The 18,692-nt window shown below is 53.3% G+C and overlaps 1 protein-coding gene across 1 annotated transcript in view; it reads left to right on the top strand.

Annotated features, from left to right (window-relative positions):
- Positions 1-18,692, top strand: part of LOC137355921 (EH domain-binding protein 1-like) — a 107,378-nt gene that overhangs the window by 45,333 nt on the left and 43,353 nt on the right. The window contains 7 exon segments of the mRNA XM_068021585.1: positions 1,550-1,985; positions 2,990-3,512; positions 4,945-5,114; positions 5,757-5,805; positions 7,457-7,507; positions 7,509-7,640; positions 16,571-16,673. Of these exon segments, the coding sequence (XP_067877686.1) occupies positions 1,550-1,985; positions 2,990-3,512; positions 4,945-5,114; positions 5,757-5,805; positions 7,457-7,507; positions 7,509-7,640; positions 16,571-16,673 (1,464 nt within the window).

Genomic DNA, 18,692 nt, shown 5'->3' on the forward strand with positions numbered 1-18,692 from the left:
CACAGACACACACACACAGACACACACACACAGACAGACACACACAGACAGACACACACAGACAGACACACACAGACAGACACACAGACACTCTGAAACACACAGACACACTGAAACACACAGACACTGAAACACACAGACACTGAAACACACAGACACTCACAGACAGACACTCACAGACAGACACTCACACAGAGACACTCACACAGAGACACTCACACAGAGACACTCACACAGAGACACTCACACAGACACACTCACACAGACACACTCACACAGACACACTCACACAGACACACACACACAGACACACACACACAGACATTCACACAGAGACACTCACAGACACATACACTCACACACATACACTCTCAGACACATACACTCACAGACACACACACTCACACACTCTCACAGACACAGACATTTACAGACACAGACACTGAAACACACAGACACTGAAACACACAGACACTCACAGACACTCACAGACACTCACAGACACACACTCACACACACTCACACACACACTCACACAGACAGACACTCACACAGACAGACACTCACACACACACACTCACACACACACACTCACACACAGACACTCACACACAGACACTCACACACAGACACTCACTCACACAGACACACACTCATACAGACACTCATTCACACAGACACTCACTCACACAGACACTCACTCACACAGACACTCTCTCACGCACAGACACTCTCACACGCACAGACACTCTCTCACACGCACAGACACTCTCTCACGCACACAGACACTCTCTCACACGCACAACACTCTCTCACACGCACAGACACTCTCTCAAACGCACAGACACTCTCTCACACGCACAGACACTCTCTCACACGCACAGACACTCTCTCAAACACACAGACACTCTCTCAAACACACAGACACTCTCTCAAACACACAGACACTCTCTCATACACACACAGACACTCTCTCATACACACACAGACACTCTCTCATACACACACAGACACTCTCTCATACACACACAGACACTCTCTCATACACACACAGACACTCTCACACGCACAGGCACTCTCTCACACACAGACACTCTCTCACACAGACACTCTCTCACACAGACACTCTCACACACACAGACACTCTCACACACACAGACTTTCTCACACACACACACACGCACACAGACAGGCGCGCACAGAGGCACGCACGCACACACAAGTACACACATAGGCCTTTTCCAGTTACAGTCACTGGGCACTGATCAGGAGCAAGAACCTTGGCTGATTCATTTTGGTTTCCTCTCACCCCCAAAGCCAGGTCTCTGAGGCGAGTTGTACTAACTCCCCGACAGCCTGAGGGACGATCAGCTTCTCAGCACAGGCTAGCGATCATACCTGGGACCCTCCTGATCAGAGGACTATTCGCACACTGATATTACTCTGTATCTAACCCCCGTGCTGTACTTTTCCTGGGAGTGTTTGATGGGGGACAGTGTAGAGGGAGCTTTACTCTGTATCTAATTGTTAAATTCACTTTGACACACAGCTCAGATCCCAGGTAGAGGGAAGATAGATGCCACCCCTGGAGGTGAGTTACAGGGGACCCCAGCCACTTCAGGGCCCTTCAGCCCGGTCCACAAAGCACAAGTCAGGGACAGAAACCCTTTTAACAAAGACTGGATCCCACCACTGAGCCCGGAGGAGAGTCTGAGCAGGGAGAATGGGAACAGTCGGCACCAGCCCCTGAACACAGTCAGGGAAACCCCGAGTGGCCCGCCCGGAGGCCAATGCTCTGAGGCCAAGCCAGCCTCAGATGGAACCAGGCCAAGATCAGACATCCAGCGGCCAGTCACCAACACTGATGAGCGAAGGAACCCCTTTGAAGATGAGCAACCCACTGCCCCACCCCAGCCCAGCAAGCCAGAGGAGGTAGGCCGCAATCCTGTTGCCGAGCAACCAACAACGGGAAAGAAGGATGATGGGTAAGTGAGAGCAATTCTGGTTAAGTTACTGTCTAACCAAATCTTTCCGATGGCCCTCAAAATCATCCTGACCCTCCCACTCCCTATCCTCCTCCCAGTTGTTACTAATACCACCATTTGGCTTGTGATTGCATAGTCCTTATGTTACTGGATTGTAGAATGATTACAGCACAGAAAGAGGCCATTCAGCCCGTCGTGTCTGTGCCAGCTCTCTACAAGAGCAACTCACCTAGTCCCACTCCCTTCCCTTCCCCCCATAGCCCTGCAAACCTTTTGTCTTCAGATATTTTGCCAATTCTCCGTTGAAGGTCTCGATTGAACCTGCCTCCACCACGCTCTCGGGCTGTGGATTCCAGATCCGAACCACTAGCTGCGTGACAATGTCCGGACCCCTCCTGATTTTGAACACCTCTATCAACGGTGCGCTGATGTCCTCCATGGGCGTAAATGTACCCTCCTTACCCAGTCTGGGCCTATATGTGACTCCAGTCCCACACCAGTTGTTGTGTTGAAACAGCTACGAAGGACTGCCAGCTCTCATAGGATGCATCCTGGGGGAGGGGGGGGTGCATGTGACACATGTCCTCCTGCCTCTAACAATAAAACAGCCTCTCCCATCCACCCCACCCTTTCCCCTGCCCCTTCCCCACCACCATGCCCAATTTTTTCACCAACTACTGAATGAAAACGTTGGAAGAAAAGGAAGTAGAAACGCCATTTTTTTTTCACGTCCCCGTGACATTTCTCCCAGGTGTTCTCACGGCCCGGTCCTGAAGATTCGTCTTTCGTCCCTGGAGACGCCAGTACGCTTAGAAAAATGTAGCTATTGTGGGGTTGCGCTGCACACACGGGCAAGAGTCACCCCAGGCTCTCTCTGCGTGTCGGACTCCAGTCTTTGCATGTTGGACTCCAGTCTTTGCGTGTCGGTCTCCAGTCTTTGCATGTCAGTCTCCATTCAGTGCGTGTCGGACTCCATTCATTGTACGTTACACTTGCACTTTCAGGTCTGCAAAGGTCAGCGAGGCGACAGGAGAGAAGCCACTGCCCGCGCCACGGCTAAAGAAGAGGCTGCACAGTTTGACCGCGCCAACTGACCCCATGGGATCACCCAGTGGAGCGTCTCTGGACACTACACAGCCCCCAAACTCAACGGGCTTGATGGACCCATCTAAATCATCAATGTCACTGCCCAGCGCCGTTACCCAGGGCCCGATGCTCAACCATAATGTGGCACTGCCAGCCTCCGCAGGCAGTGCAAGGACTGCCCAGGAGAGTACGGCTGGCGGCAGCGCGCGTGCTCCCGTCTCCTGGGCTCCGCGGACTGGGCCAGCGGCTGGCACCCATCCGACAACAAGGGACGCATCGGGAGCTGACGTGCCAACCAATCAGAAGGAACCGGAAGTCAAGGTCAAGCGGAAAGCCCCGCCCCCTCCAATATCACTCAACGTGAGTGCCTCATCTCCCCAGACGACCGAATCCAGCGTGTGGAGCTCGAGCCCAGAGGGGAAAGCAGCAGACCCGCTGATAGTAGGCACTACGTTTGTTCACTTCTGTCCGCCTCCGCCAGTTCTTTGCCCCCCTACCTGATCCGACTCGAGTCAGTTTGGTTAGCACGGAACTGGCTTTTTCCTATTTGCACGGGGACAGGGGAGACTTTGCTGGGGATCTCGCTCCGGCTTTCACGATTCGGAAGCGAATTTGACGATCGGCAAATTGCTCCTTCAGGTTCCGGGAACGCCGGATAAATACGTAGGAACAGGGACGAAGGTCCTGCATTGTATCTGGTGACTTACGCGGGAGGCAGTCTTGCATTTCTGTAGCGCCCTTCTCGACCTCAGGACCTCCCAAAGTGCTCCGCAGTAAAATGAAGTACTTTTGAAGTGCGGTCACTGCGGTGATGTCGGAAGGGCGGCAGCCAGTTTTGCGCACAGCAAGATCCCACAAACAGCTCCTATAATGACCAGATTGTCTGTTTCTAAGTGATGTTGGGGTTGAGGGATAAATATCGGCCCCAGGACACCGGGGAGAACCTGAGAGGGAAGGTATATTATCTGAAAAGATGGTACCTCCGGCAGTGCAGCACTCCCTCAGTGCTGCCCCTCCGGCAGTGCAGCACTCCCTCAGTACTGACACTGGGAGTGGCAGGCCTGGATTCAGGGCTGGAATCTCTGGGGTGAACCTTGAACCCGTGACCCTTTGACTCAGAGGCAAGAGGGACTGATTGCGTCACGGCTGAATCCTGGAGAGGAAAAACTCGGGAGGCTCTGAACTCTGGTGGGAAGGGGGAGAGATCTTGAGCAGATTGAGTAGAGGCAGGGATAGAGGAGGCAGAGAGTTCAAGATGGCAAGAGTGAGAGATTCTAATCGAGGGGTTTAAGATGATTAAAGGATTCGATCGGGTCGATAGAGAGAAACTATTTCCTCTGGTCGGAGGGGGGGGGGGGGGGGGGGGGAGTCCAGAACAAGGGGGCAGAACCTTAAACGTAGAGCCAGGGCCGTTCAGGGGTGATGTCGGGAAGCACTTCTTCACACAAAGGGGAGTGGGAATCGGGAACTCTCCCAAAAAAAGCTGTGGATAATGAGGAACTATTGAAGCTTCAAAGACCGGGATGGATGGATGTTTGTCGGGTAGGGGCCACAGGGGATAGGAGAAATGATGGGCAAATGGGATTGAGGGTCAACCAGGACCTCGTTGAATGGCAGGGAAGGGCCCGAGGCGCTGAATGACCTCTTACTGTGCCTCACGTTCCTAACCCCGATTTGGATTGGTTGGGGTTTAACGGCCAATGGCTGGGAAGGGAGTTCCGGGATCTGTGATGGGGCGCGGCGCAGAGTTTGAAAGGGTGGAATTTGGCTCCAGCTCCGGTTGGACCAATCTCCGGAGGTTTCGTCACATGATCATCGTCACCTTTGCCTGACCTGTGCCCCCCTCCCCCTCCCTTTGTCTGTCTTTTCACAGCAAAGCCCCCTTCAGGACCTGACCCTGACCAATCCGAGCCGCTGCCTCCTGGACTGGTGCAAGGAGGTGACGCAGGGCTACCCTCGACTGAAGATCACCAACTTCACCACCTCGTGGCGGAACGGCCTGGCCTTTTGCGCCATTCTGCACCACTTCCACCCTGGACTCATGTACGTACAGCAACAGCCTGCATTTATATGGTGCCTTTTAATGTGGTCGATCATCCCAGGAACGGTTTACAAACAAAATATGACCCCGAGCCGCATAAGGAGATATTAGGGACAGGCGACCAAAAGCTCGGTCAAAGAGGTCCGTTTTTAAGCAGCGTCTTAAAGGAGGAGAGAGAGAGGCGGAGAGGTTTAGGGAGGGAATTCCAGAGCTTAGGGCCCCCAGGCAGCTGAAGGCACGGCCGCCAATGGTGGAGCGATGGGAAATCGGGGGTTGGGCAAGAGGCTCATTGGAGGAGCTGGATGAAGCCCAGTTCAGCTCCACCGAGAGCCACATTGGCGCAGCTCCACCCTGGGCCTCCCTGGCAGGGCTCCACCCTGGGCCTCCCCGGCTGGGCTCCACCCTGGGCCTCCCTGGCCCGGCTCCACCCTGGGCCTTCTTGGAATATTTGCAACGTTCCCACCCCAACTCATTTACACAACCGTTCAGATCGTCACAAAGGGTTCCTCAATGTACTCCTCATTGGTACCCCAGTGCAATCAGAAGGGCCGGGCAGGCGGATAACGGGGCTTCCCTTCTCTCTCCATCCTTTATCTGCTTATTGTTCCTTCTTTCTCTTTTCTCCCCGCTCCCCCCCCCCTCAGAGATTACTCCTCGCTGGGTCCTCATGACATCAAAACCAACAACAAGAAGGTGAGTACAAAACGAGGCTTCGAGCCCTGCAAGAGGGCCGAGACGAGCGAGTCAAGGGGTAAATTGGCTCTAGGGGTTTCCAGTTCTGGTTGGACCAATCTACGGAGGTTTCATCACACGATCTCTCACCTTTGTGGCCCCCCCACCCCCCCCCCCAACACGATTTACTGGAATGGTTCCAGGGATGAGGGATGTCAGTTCCGTGGAGAGACTGCAGAAGCTGGGGGCTGTTCTCCTCCGAGCAGAGAAGGTTAAGGGGAGAGTTGGATAAGGTGTTCAAAACCATGAAGGGTTTCGCCAGAGTAATTAACGAGAAACTGTTTCCAGTTCCTGAAGGGTCGATGATCAGAGGGCACAGCTTGAAGGCGAAATGGGGGGGAAACATTTTTACCCAATGAGTGGTTCGGATTTGGAACGCACCGCCTGATAGGTGGAGACAGATTCAATAGGAGCCTTCAAAAGGGAATTGGATAAATATTTGAAAGGGGGACATGAATTGCAGGGATGTGGGGAAAGAGCAAGGGGTGGGGGGGGGGGGGGGGGAGTGGGACGAACTGCTCTTCGAAAGAGCCAACACAGACCCAATGGGCCGAATGGACCCCTTCTGTGTCGTACTGCTCAATGGCTCTTGACTGTCGGCAGCGAACTCCAGCGGGTCACGGGCGCTGCTGCAGCATCACCTGACCGGGTCCGCGGGACACGACTGGGGACGCCTCAAAGAGCCGGCGGCCCAGCTGGTTTCTGAACCCCCTCCGCGGTCTCCCTTGGTTGTCCCCTTCCCGTGTTTGTGATTCCATTTGCGGGTCAGGCCCGTTCACGCAGAGCCAATTCGACGGGGTCCAGCGACGATTTGCGTGCGTTTCCGCAAACGGGTGCAGAAAGTTGCAAACTTGGAGCAACTGGGCACAACTGTGGCAGATGCAGTTCCGTGTGGAAGAAGTGCAAGGTTCCTTAGGAAAGATTGATCATAATATTTTCTGAATGGCAAGAAGCTAGGAACTTGGAGGAGCAGAGAAATTTAGGGTGCAAGTACAGAAATCACTAAAAGCTAGTGGACGGGTACAAAAAAATAATTTAAAAGTCTAATGGAATGTTGGCCTTTATCTCGAGAGGGCTGGAATACAAAGGGGTGGAAGTGATGTTACGGTTTATATAAAGCTCTGGTCAGACCCCATCCAGAGTAACTGTGTTCAGTTCTGGGCAGCGCACCTCAGGAAGGATATATTAGCCTTGGAGAGGGTGCAGTGCAGATTCACCAGAATGATACCGGGGCTGAAAGGGTTAAATTCCGAGGACAGGTTTGTACAGACTGGGCTTGTATTCCCTCGAGTGTAGAAGATTAAGGGGGTGATCTAATCGAGGGGTTTAAGATGATTAAAGGATTCGATAGGGTCGATAGAGAGAAACTATTTCCTCTGGTGGGGGTGAGTCCTGAACAAGGGGGCAGAACCTTAAACGTAGAGCCCGGGCCGTTCAGGGGTGATGTCAGGAAGCACTTCTTCACACAAAGGGGGGTGGAAATGGGGAACTCTCTCCCCCAAAAACGCTGTCGGTGCTGGGGGTGGTCATTTGAAAATGTTTTTGACGCCGTCCGTGGGTTGACATTTCCAGTTGCCATGATGGTTTCCCCCTTTTTCTTGCCTTTCTCCAGGCCTTCGATGGATTTGCCAGCCTCGGCATCTCCCGGCTCCTGGAGCCGGCGGGACATGGTCCTGCTGACCGTCCCCGATAAGCTCAGCGTGATGACCTACCTGTGCCAGATCAGGGCCCACTTCACTGGCCAGGAGCTCAACGTCGTGCAGATCGAAGAGAACAGCAGCCACAGCACCTATAAGGTAGGCAACTTTGACTCGGACACCCATAGCTCTTTGGACCCTGTCCAGTTTTACTCGGAGAGAATGGAGGTCCACCAGGCCAGCTCTGTGCCACAAAGACCCAGTCGGCCCAAGAGGGAAGCCTTGAAGAGGAACAGCCAAGTCCTGTTGAGTGACGACGAAAGCCCAGAGTCAAAGGCCTCTCCTCAGGCCAATTCGCACGCCAATTCCTCCTCTGCAGTTGGGTACGAAGCCAACAGTGGCTTGCCCCCTCAGGAACATTCCCAGGCATCAGTGGGCAGCACCAGGCCCTCTGCAAGTGCCCAGGGCGGTCCGGCCCCAGTGGCAAGGTCGTTGGTTCGCGAGCAGAATTCCGGGACAGAAGCTGCACCGCTCCAGGATCTCGTCAAGTCTGGGGCGGGGCTCGGCCTCGGAGGACAGTGGGAGGCCCAAGGACGTGCCCATTGCAAAGGCTCGGCGGAAGACCAGGGGGCCGGCCTCGTCAGAGGCTGATGGGAAATCTGTGAGGCCGCCAGCCTCGGAAGATGATGGGAAGCCCCGGGAGCTAGTCATTACAGAGGATGATGGGAAATCCGTGAGGCCGCCAGCCTCGGAGGATGATGGGAAGCCCCGGGAGCTGGTCATTACAGAGGATGATGGGAAATCCGTGAGGGCCGCCAGCCTCGGAGGATGATGGGAAGCCCCGGGAACTAGTCATTACAGAGGATGATGGGAAATCCGTGAGACCGCCAGCCTCGGAGGATGATGGGAAGCCCCGGGAGCTGGTCATTACAGAGGATGATGGGAAATCCGTGAGGCCGCCAGCCTCGGAGGATGATGGGAAGCCCCGGGAACTAGTCATTACAGAGGATGATGGGAAATCTGTGAAGCCACCAGACTCAGAGGATAATGGGAGGACCAGGGAGCTTTCTGATGCAGTGGATCATGGGAAGCAGCTTGCCTCAAAATATCACGAGAAGTCCGGGGAATTTGCAGAGGCTGCTGGGAAACCTGTGGAGCCGCCTGCCTCTGAGGATTATGGGGCTCCTGGGAAGCCCGGGGAACCGTCCATTAGGGAGGCTGGTGGGAATCCCATGGAGCTGCCTGCCTCAGAGGAGCATACACAGGCCCAGGAGATGTCAACTGCACAGGTCCCTATGGGGCCATTGGTTGAGTCCAGTCTCGGGGACCGTCAGAAACCCATAGAGCTGTTCATCAGGGAAGATCCCGCCATGTTGACATTGCTCATCACGGAGGGTCACGAGGGTCCTTCGGAGACATCCTCTCCCGAGGGGCTGCCCGCCCAAAAGGCCCATGGGAAGCCACATTCACTGGCTGCAGAGGATGCTGGGAAGCCCACGGAGGTGTCTCCCCCTAATCTTGCGACGCCTTCAGCTACAAAGGAACCTGAGGGGAGAGCCGGCCAAGAGACAGTCAAGAGCCCAGAGTGCCCTCCAACACAAGCGAAAGCTCTGGAAAGCCAAGGCAGGGCCGACTCCCTGCCGAAAGAGAACGGCAACATTCCCAATGGCTCTGCGGATCGGCCGCCGCCCAGGGACGGGACCGCCGGCCCCCGCGGACGGCGCCAACGCCAGAAGCGTCACGGGCCTGGCCGGCGGCAGCGGCAGGCCGGAGAGGCTTCACCGCTCGCAGTCGTCGGAGAGCCGCTCCCCGGGCAGGTCCAGCAAGTCGGGCTTCTCGCACCTCAGGGACGCGGATCTGGTGAAGAAGAGACGGTCTCGGAGGCGCAGCGACTCGGTGGAGGAGGCCGATGGGAGCCAGAGCCCAACGCAGGGGCCTGGCACAAAGGCAGAGGTAAAAGTAACCGGCACGGTGCCGGTGGGGGTCTGGGGGTTGGGGGAGAGGGGGGGGGGGGGGGTTGCATGTGCAGTCGGCCGGGGTTAGCTGTGGTGAGCCGTCCGGCAGGTGTGTCTGTACAGAGGTGACTACTGCATTCGGCCAAGGGAAGCTCCCTATTGTCCTCAACTGGGAGACCTTAGTTATTCAGATGAAGCAGATTCTCTGAGGGGTTCTTCTGTCCTGAATCTTCCACTACCCTGTTCCCCCCCCGCACCCCCCCCCCCCCCCCCATCAATCTCAGATGTTGCAAAACAGCACAGTGATCCCAGATAGGAAATGCCAGGTCTAACCTGGGTCTGTCTGGAAGCCAATGTGTACTGACTACTCCATTCCAGGTGCAGCCCATCAGATAGATATTGAGACATACACACACAGGCCATATAGTAGTGAAGTGAATCATTCCCTTTACCCACTATGTACTGTACATGTACAGGGAGTGACACTGAGACACACGAGCAGCAGAGTCGATAATATCAGAAGTGATAATACTCCAGCAGAGAGTTTCACGGGCTGTGGAGACATGTCCCTGGTTAAACCCAATACGAGGTTCTGCTTTCATTTTCAAAATTACCCAAGTTATTTTCAGAATCACAACCCTGAGACAGGAAGTGTGACACCGTTCAGAGAAACAAAACCAGTGTGACACTGACTCACACACCAAATACAACTTTTGTTACTGAGTTGTTTATTCAGCAATGTAATAGAGACTGGCTAGCACACTCGGGGCACGGGGGTTAGATACAGAGTAAAGCTCCCTCTACACTGTCCCCATCAAACACTCCCAGGACAGGTACAGTACGGGGTTAGATACAGAGTAAAGCTCCCTCTACACTGTCCCCATCAAACACTCCCAGGACAGGTGCAGTACGGGGTTAGATACAGAGTAAAGCTCCCTCTACACTGTCCCCTCAATGGTGCAGACAATTTGCACACAGCAAGATCCCACAAATAGCAATGTGAAAATGACCAAGTAACTTGTTTTAGTTGGTTGAGAGATAAATATCGGTCCCAGGACACCAGGGAGAACTCCCCCGCCTCCCCCCCCCCCCCCCCCAGTAGCTCTTCCAATAGTGGCCGTGGGATCTTTTACACCCACCTGAGAGGGCAGATGGGGTTTCAGTTTAATGTCTCATCCAAAAAGTGGCACCTCCGACAGTGCAGCACTCCCTCAGTACTGACCCTCCGACAGTGCGGCGCTCCCTCAGTACTGACCCACTGACAGTGCGGCGCTCCCTCAGTACTGACCCTCTGACAGTGCGGCGCTCCCTCAGTACTGACCCTCTGACAGTGCGGCGCTCCCTCAGTACTGACCCTCCGACAGTGCGGCGCTCCCTCAGTACTGACCCTCCGACAGTGCGGCGCTCCCTCAGTACTGACCCTCCGACAGTGCGGCGCTCCCTCAGTACTGACCCTCCGACAGTGCGGCGCTCCCTCAGTACTGACCCTCCGACAGTGCGGCGCTCCCTCAGTACTGACCCTCCGACAGTGCGGCGCTCCCTCAGTACTGACCCTCCGACAGTGCGGCGCTCCCTCAGTACTGACCCTCCGACAGTGCGGCGCTCCCTCAGTACTGACCCTCCGACAGTGCGGCGCTCCCTCAGTACTGACCCTCCGACAGTGCGGCGCTCCCTCAGTACTGACCCTCCGACAGTGCGGCGCTCCCTCAGTACCGACCCTCCGACAGTGCGGCGCTCCCTCAGTACCGACCCTCCGACAGTGCGGCGCTCCCTCAGTACTGACCCTCCGACAGTGCGGCGCTCCCTCAGTACTGACCCTCCGACAGTGCGGCACTCCGTCAGTGTGCTGGTTTGGGTTATGGGCTCAAGTCTCTGGAGTGGAACTTGAACCCATGACTTTCTGACTCGGGGGTTTGCTCTTCTCAATACTGACGAAAGTTCAGTGAATCTCCAGCAACCCTGGCTCCTCTGTGTATCCCCGTCGGGATCGACTATCCGTACCTTGGGCCGATGGTGACCTGTTGAGCAGCTCCATGTCAGTCTGTACCACGCGAACTGGGCTGTCCCTGAACCCCAAGGGTCAGGGCATCGATAACAATGCACAGAATCTCCTCCTTTCGTGATGTTCGTCCCCATTTCTCCATTGCAGCTCCTCCTTGCTTGAGTCCAACTTTCCTGGGGACAGCTGGCAAGCTCTGCCCGTGTGCCGCAATACTTACAGACGTCACCCCCACAACCTGTCCTTCAGAACCGCTGTGGCCTCTCGGCCCCTTGCCCTGTGGCGGCTCAACCCGCCTGTGCGCCCTCTTGACCCTGTGCCCTCTCGGTCCATGACCCCATGCCCTTTGACCCTGAGTTGACCTCTTTCCCAGCTCCTGCAGTCGACGATAGCGGAGCTGCTAATTATGGACAGTGCAGCGTGCGAGCCTTGGCCCGTTAACACCCAGATGATTCACCCTTGGCCTGGAACAAGGAGTTTGCATTCCTTGTCTGTGAAGTCCATTCATTCGCGAAACTGTTGGGATTTTACAGCGGCCCATCACCTTCCCGCCCACTTTTTACCGATCCCAGTACGCTCGTCCCGGATTTACGAATCCCAATCTCAAACTGCTACGCTGCCAATTAAACTCCCACGGATTTACTAGTCCAGGAAGGTAGCCGCCCCGTTACCGCACTCACTTTAGAATTTGAGGCTCGGGGATTGCGGCATTTTAGGAGTGTCCCTCGAAAGGAAGTCTTGCATTCCTGTAGCGCCTTTTTCGCCAGCTCAGGGCTTCCCAAAGCTCTTTCCAGCCAATGAAGTGCAGTCACTGCTGTCATGTAGGAAACGCGGCAGCCGATTTGCGCACAGCAAGATCCCACCAACAGCGATGCCGATGATGGGCAGCTAATCTTTATTGAGATAATAAAAGGAAAATACTGCAGATGCTGGAAATCTGAGATAAAGTCAACAAGTGCTGGAAGTACTCAGCAGGTCCGGCAGCATCCGTGGAGAGAGAAGCAGAGTTAACGTTTCAGGTCAGTGACCCTTCTTCAGAACTGGCAGATATTAGAAATGTGGAAGGTTTTAAGCAAGTAAAGAGGGGGTGGGGCAAAAGGGAACAAATGGGAAGGTGTTGATGGGACAGAGGGTCACAGAGAATAACTGACAAGGAGATCATGGAGAAAAGGCAAAGGGTGTGTTAATGGTGTGCTGAAAGACAAAGTGTTCGTGCAGAGAGGGTGTTAATGGACAGAATAATGAAAGCCTTGACAACAGCAAAACATGAAAAAAAAAGTGGGCAGGCACATGGTTCAAAAAAAGTGTAAAGATGAAACAAACTAAAATAAAAATTAAAAAATACAAAGTGAAGCTATAAAAAAATGGGGGCCCGTCATGCTCTGAAATTATTGAACTCAATGTTCAGTCCGGCAGGCTGTAGTGTGCCTAATCAGTAAATGAGATGTTGTTCCTCGAGCTTGTGTTGATGTTCACTGGAACACTGCAGCAATCCCAGGACAGGGATGTGAGCAGGGGGAAGTGTTGAAATGGCAAACAACCGGAAGCTCAGGGTCCTGCTTGCGGACCGAGCGGAGATGTTCCGCAAAGCGGTCACCCAGTCTGCGTTTGGTCTCCCCAATGTAGAGGAGACCACATTGTGAGCAGCGAATACAGTATACTACATTGAAAGAAGTACAAGTAAATCGCTGCTTCACCTGAAAGGAGTGTTTGGGACCTGGGATAGTGAAGAGAGAGGAGGTAAATGGGCAGGTATTACACCTCCTGCGATTGCATGGGCAGGTGCCGTGGGAAGGGGATGAGGTGGTGGGGGTAATGGAGGAGTTGATGAGGGTGTCGCGGAGGGAATGATCCCTTCGGAATGCTGTCAGGGGAAGGGAGGGGAAGATGCGTTTGGTAGTGGCATCACGCTGGAGGTGGCGGAAATGGCGGAGGATGATCCTTTGGATATGGAGGCTGATGGGGTGGAAAGTGAGGACAAGGGGAACCCTGTCACGGTTCTGGGAGGGAGGGGAAGGGATGAGGGTAGAAGTGCGGGAAATGGGCCGGACGCGGTTGAGGGCCGCAACAACCACAGTGGGGGGGAATCCTCGGTTGAGGAAAAAGGAAGACATATCAGAAGCGCTGAGCTGATATCAGCATCATCAGAGCAGATGCGTCAGAGACGGAGAAACTGGGAGAATGGAATGGAGTCCTTACAGGAGGTAGTCGAGGTAGCTGTGGGAGTTGGTGGGCTTATAATGAATATTAACAGACAGCCTATCCCCAGAGATGGAGACAGAGAAGTCGAGGAAGGGAAGGGAAGTGTCAGAGATGGACCATGTAAAGGTGAGAGAAGGGTGGAAATTGGAAGTAAAGTTGATAAAGTTTCCCAGTTCGGGGCGGGAGCAGGAAACGGCACCGATACAGTCATCAATGTACTGGAAAAAGAGGTGGCGGAGGGGGCCTGAGTAGGACAGAACAAGGAATGTTCGACATATCCCACAAAAAGACAGGCATAACTAGGACCCATGCGGGTACCCATCGCAACACCTTTTATTTGAAGGAAGTGAGTGAGTTGAAGGAGAAGTTGTTCAATCTGAGAACAAGTTCAGCCAGGCGGAGGAGGGTGGTGGTGGATGGGGACTGGTTGGGCCTCTGTTCAAGGAAGAAGCGGAGAGCCCTCGGACCATCCTGGTGGGGGATGGAGGTGCAGAGAGATTGGACGTCCATAGCGAATGGCAGGCAGTGACTAGTGGGATACCGCAGGGATCGGTGCTGGGACCCCAGCTATTCACAATATATATTAATAATTTAGATAAGGGAACTAAATGTAATCTCTCCAGATTTGCAGATGACACAAAACTGGGTGGGAGGGTGAGTTGTGAGGCTATTGCATGGCAGATCTAGTATAATGTGGATAAATGTGAGGTTATCCACTTTGGTAGCAAAAACAGGAAGGTAGGTTATTATCTGGACAGCTATAAACTGAGAGAGGGGAATATGCAGCGAGACCTGGGTGTTCTCGTACACCAGTCACTGAAGGTAAGCATGCAGGTGCAACAGGCGGTAAAAAAGGCAAATGGTATTCATTTTTAAAAATTTTCTATTTGGAGATACAGCACTGAAACAGGCCCTTCAGCCCACCGAGTCTGTGCCGACCAACAACCACCCATTTATACTAACCCTGCAGTACTCCCATATTCCCTACCACCACTAGGGGCAATTTACAATGGCCAATTTACCTATCACCAGCAAGTCTTTGGCAGTGGGAGGAAACCGGAGCACCCGGGGAAAACCCACATGGTCACAGGGAGAACTTGCAAACTCCGCACAGGCAGTACCCAGAATTGAACCCGGGTCCCTGGAGCTGTGAGGCTGCGGTGCTAACCACTGCGTCACTGTGCCGCCCCTCATAGCGAGAGGATTCGAGTACAGGAGCAGGGATGTCTTGCTGCAATTATACAGGGCCTTGGTGAGGCCACAACTGGAATATTGTATGCACTTTTGGTCTCCTTATCTAAGCTAGGATGTTCTTGCTATAGAGGGAGTGCAGCGCAGGTTTACCAGACTGATTCCTGGGACGGTGGGACTGACGTATGAGGAGAGATTGAGTCAGTTAGGATAATATTTGCTGGAGTTCAGAAGAGTGAGGGGGGAATCTCATAGAAACCTATAAAATTCTAACAGGACTTGACAGGGTAGATACAGGAAGGATGTTCCTGATGGTGGGGGAATCCAGAACCAGGGGTCATAGTCTAAGGATACGGGGTAAACCTTTCAGGGCTGAGATGAGGAGAAATTACTTCACCCAGACAGTGGTGACCCTGTGGAATTTGCTACCACAGAAAGTAGTTGAGGCCAAAACATTGTATGTTTTCAAGAAGGAGTTAGATAGAGCTCTTGGGTCTAAAGGGATCAAAGGGTATGGGGAGAAAGCGGGAACAGGTTACTGAGTTGGATGATCAGCCATGATCATAATGAATGGCGGAGTAGGCTTGAAGGGCTGAATGGCCTACTCCTGCTCCTATTTTCTATGTTTCTATGTTTTGTAAGAGGAGGCGGTTAGGGCCAGGAAACTGGAAATTGTCAAACAGACGTAGGGCGTCAGAAGAGTCACGGATGTAGGTGGGAAGAGACTGGATCAGGGGAGAAAAGATAGATTCAAGATAGGAAGAAATAAGTTCAGTGGGGCAGGAACAAACTGAAACAATGGGTCTGCCGGGACAGTCCAGTTTGTGGATTTTGGGAAGGAGGTAGAAGCGGGCTGTCTGGGGTTGCGGGACTATGAGGTTGGAAGCTGTAGAGGGAAGATCTCCAGAGGAGTTGAGGTCAGTGACAGTCCTGTGGACAGTAGCTTGATGTTCGGTGGTGGGATCATGGTCCGGGGGAGGTAGGAAGAAGTGTCTGAGAGTTGGCGCTCAGCCTTTGCAAGGTAGAGGTCGGTACGCCAGACAACAACAGCACCAGACTTATCAGCAGGTTTGATCACAATATTGTATTTTTTATGTTTACTTCATTTTATTTTAGTTTGTTTCATCATTACACTTTTTTTTAACCATATGCCTGCCCACTTTTTTATTCACGTTTAGCTTTTGGCTCGGGCTTTCACAATTCTGTCCATTAACACCCTCTCTGCACGAACGCTTTGTCTTTCAGCACACCATTAACACACCCTTTGCCTTTGCTCCATGACCTTCTGGTCAGTTATTCTCTGTGACCCTCTGTCCGATCAACACCTTCCCATTTGTTCTCTTTTGCCCCATCCCCGTTTTATTTGCTTAAAACCTATTACATTTCGAACCTTTGCCAGTTCTGATGACGGGTCACTGACCTGAAACGTTAACTCTGCTTCTCTCCTCATAGATACTGCCGGACCTGCTGAGTATTTCCAGCACTTTTTGATTTATAATTTTTATTGATGTTGGTTGAGGGAAAAAGACTGGCCCCTGCTGTGGCCGTGGGATCTTTTACATCCCACCTAAGAGGGGCAGACGGGGGCCTTGGTTAAACGTCTCATTCGAAAGACGGCCCCTCCGACCTCAAGCGCTGGCACTCGGAGCGCGGGCCTGGAGAGAAAACGTTCGGATGGCCCGAGATCTGTCGCTGTGCAGCGCGCCTGATTCTTTGACTTTTCTTTCTTTCTGTGTTTGCAGCTGGATGTCAGTGAAGTTCAAGTTGAAATCTGCGCGGAGCCTCATGCCAGGCTGCCCTCGCCCAGTCACAGCAGAGCCCAGCAAGGCTCGGAGCAGCGCCCAGGTAAGTAGACTGTGCCATCCCCCCCCCCCCCGCGGGTAGACACGGGCAGGTGGGAAGCATCGGGCATCTCAGTAAAAGACGGGGGAAGAGACAATGGCGGGGTAGGGGGGTTAGGGTTTCCTCTCACCATCAGTATTGTGACAGGGCTGAAGTCAATCCAACACCTCCCAGCAGAGGGGATCAGTCCTGGAATCAGAAGGAGGCCATTCGGCCCATCATGCCTGTGCTGGCTCTCTGAAGGAGCTACCCAATTAGTCCCACTCTCCGCGCCTCCCCCCTCCCCCCCCCCCGGCTCTTTCCCCAATAGCCCTGCAAATTTTTCCCCATCAAGTATTATGACCACTGCTTTTCTTGATCTATGTTTAATGACTTAGACTTGGTGAACGGGGCACAATTTTCAAAATTTGTAGATGACAGAAGATTTTGGAAGTATTGTGAACTGTGAGGAGGATAGTGATTGACTCTTTAACGCTGCGAGTGGTTAGGATCTGGAATGCTAATTATCCTCGACCTGTGTCCTCTGGTTACTGACCCCCACTGTGCAACCTGTCATCATTTAAATCTCCTCTTCACCTTCTCTGCTCTAAGGAGAACAAATCCCAGCTCCTCCCAGTCTCTCCACATTAACTGAAGCCCCTCATCCCTGGTCCCATTCCGGTAAATCTCCCTCCGCCCCCCCCCTCCCCGAGGCCTTGACACCCTTCCTAAAGTACGGTGCCCAGAATTGAACACAGTACTCCAGTTGGGGCTGAACCAGTGTTCTCTTAAGGTTCACTATAAACTTGCTTTTGCACGCTATGATTTGTGTTTGTACAGGATGATAGTTACAGCACAGAAACAGGCCATTCGGCCCATCTGCTCCGTGCTGGTGTTTCTGCTCCACACGAGCCTCCTCCCACCCCCCCCCCCCCACCTCCCCCCATCACCATCTCCTTCTATTCCGTTCTGCCTCATGTGTTTATCCAGCTTCCCCTTAAATGTATCAATATTATTCACCTCAACCACTCCCCCCGGTAGCGAGTTCCACATTCTCCCCACTCTCCGGGGAAAGGAGTTTCTGCTGAATTTCCCATTGGATTTATTAGTGACTGTCGTATATTGATGACCCCGAGTTCTGGTCTCGCCCGCAAGTGGAAACATCTTCTCTACGTCAACCCGATCGAAGCCCCTTTCATAACTTTAAAGACCTCTATAAGGTCACCGCCCCCCGCCCCCCCCCTCAGAATTCCCTCTCTGTTAGACAGGGAACTGAATTGAGCTATTGGGATTCCAATATCGGGAGCTGAGTGTGTGTGTGGGAATCTCCGAAACAGACCCCCCCGTCCAATCGGTGTGTGTGTGCGTGTGTACATATATATCACAGACCTGCTCGGGTCTGGAAAAACGAAGCCGACCCGTACCCGACAGAACCCCATCCGGCCCGAGTCCTTCCATTTTATCCCACACCCAACCCGACCGTAGTGCACTCACTGTACTTAACACTTTTGGATGGATGGAATGGAAGGAAGTTACAGCACGAGTGCGATAGAAACATAGAAAATAGGAGCAGGAGTAGGCCATTCGGCCCTTCGAGCCTGCTCCGCCGTTCATTATGATCATGGCTGATCATCCAACTCAGTAACCTGTTCCCGCTTTCTCCCCATATCATTTGATCCCTTTCGCCCCAAGAGCTCTATCTAACTCCTTCTTGAAAACATACAATGTTTTGGTCTCAACTGCTTTCTGTGGTAGCGAAATCCACAGGCTCACCACACTCTGGGTGAAGAAATTTCTCCTCATCTCAGTCCTGAAAGGTTTACCCCGTATCCTTAGACTATGACCCCTGGTTCTGGACTCCCCCACCATCGGGAACATCCTTCCTGCATCTACCCTGTCAAGTCCTGTTAGAATTTTATAGGTTTCTATGAGATCCCCCCTCACTCTTCTGAACTCCTGCGAATATAATCCTAACCAACTCAATCTCTCCTCATACATCAGTCCTGCCATCCCAGGAATCAGTCTGGTAAACCTTCGCTGCAC

Source organism: Heterodontus francisci, chromosome 44 (genome assembly GCF_036365525.1).
Source record: "Heterodontus francisci isolate sHetFra1 chromosome 44, sHetFra1.hap1, whole genome shotgun sequence".
Classification (NCBI taxonomy): domain Eukaryota; kingdom Metazoa; phylum Chordata; class Chondrichthyes; order Heterodontiformes; family Heterodontidae; genus Heterodontus; species Heterodontus francisci.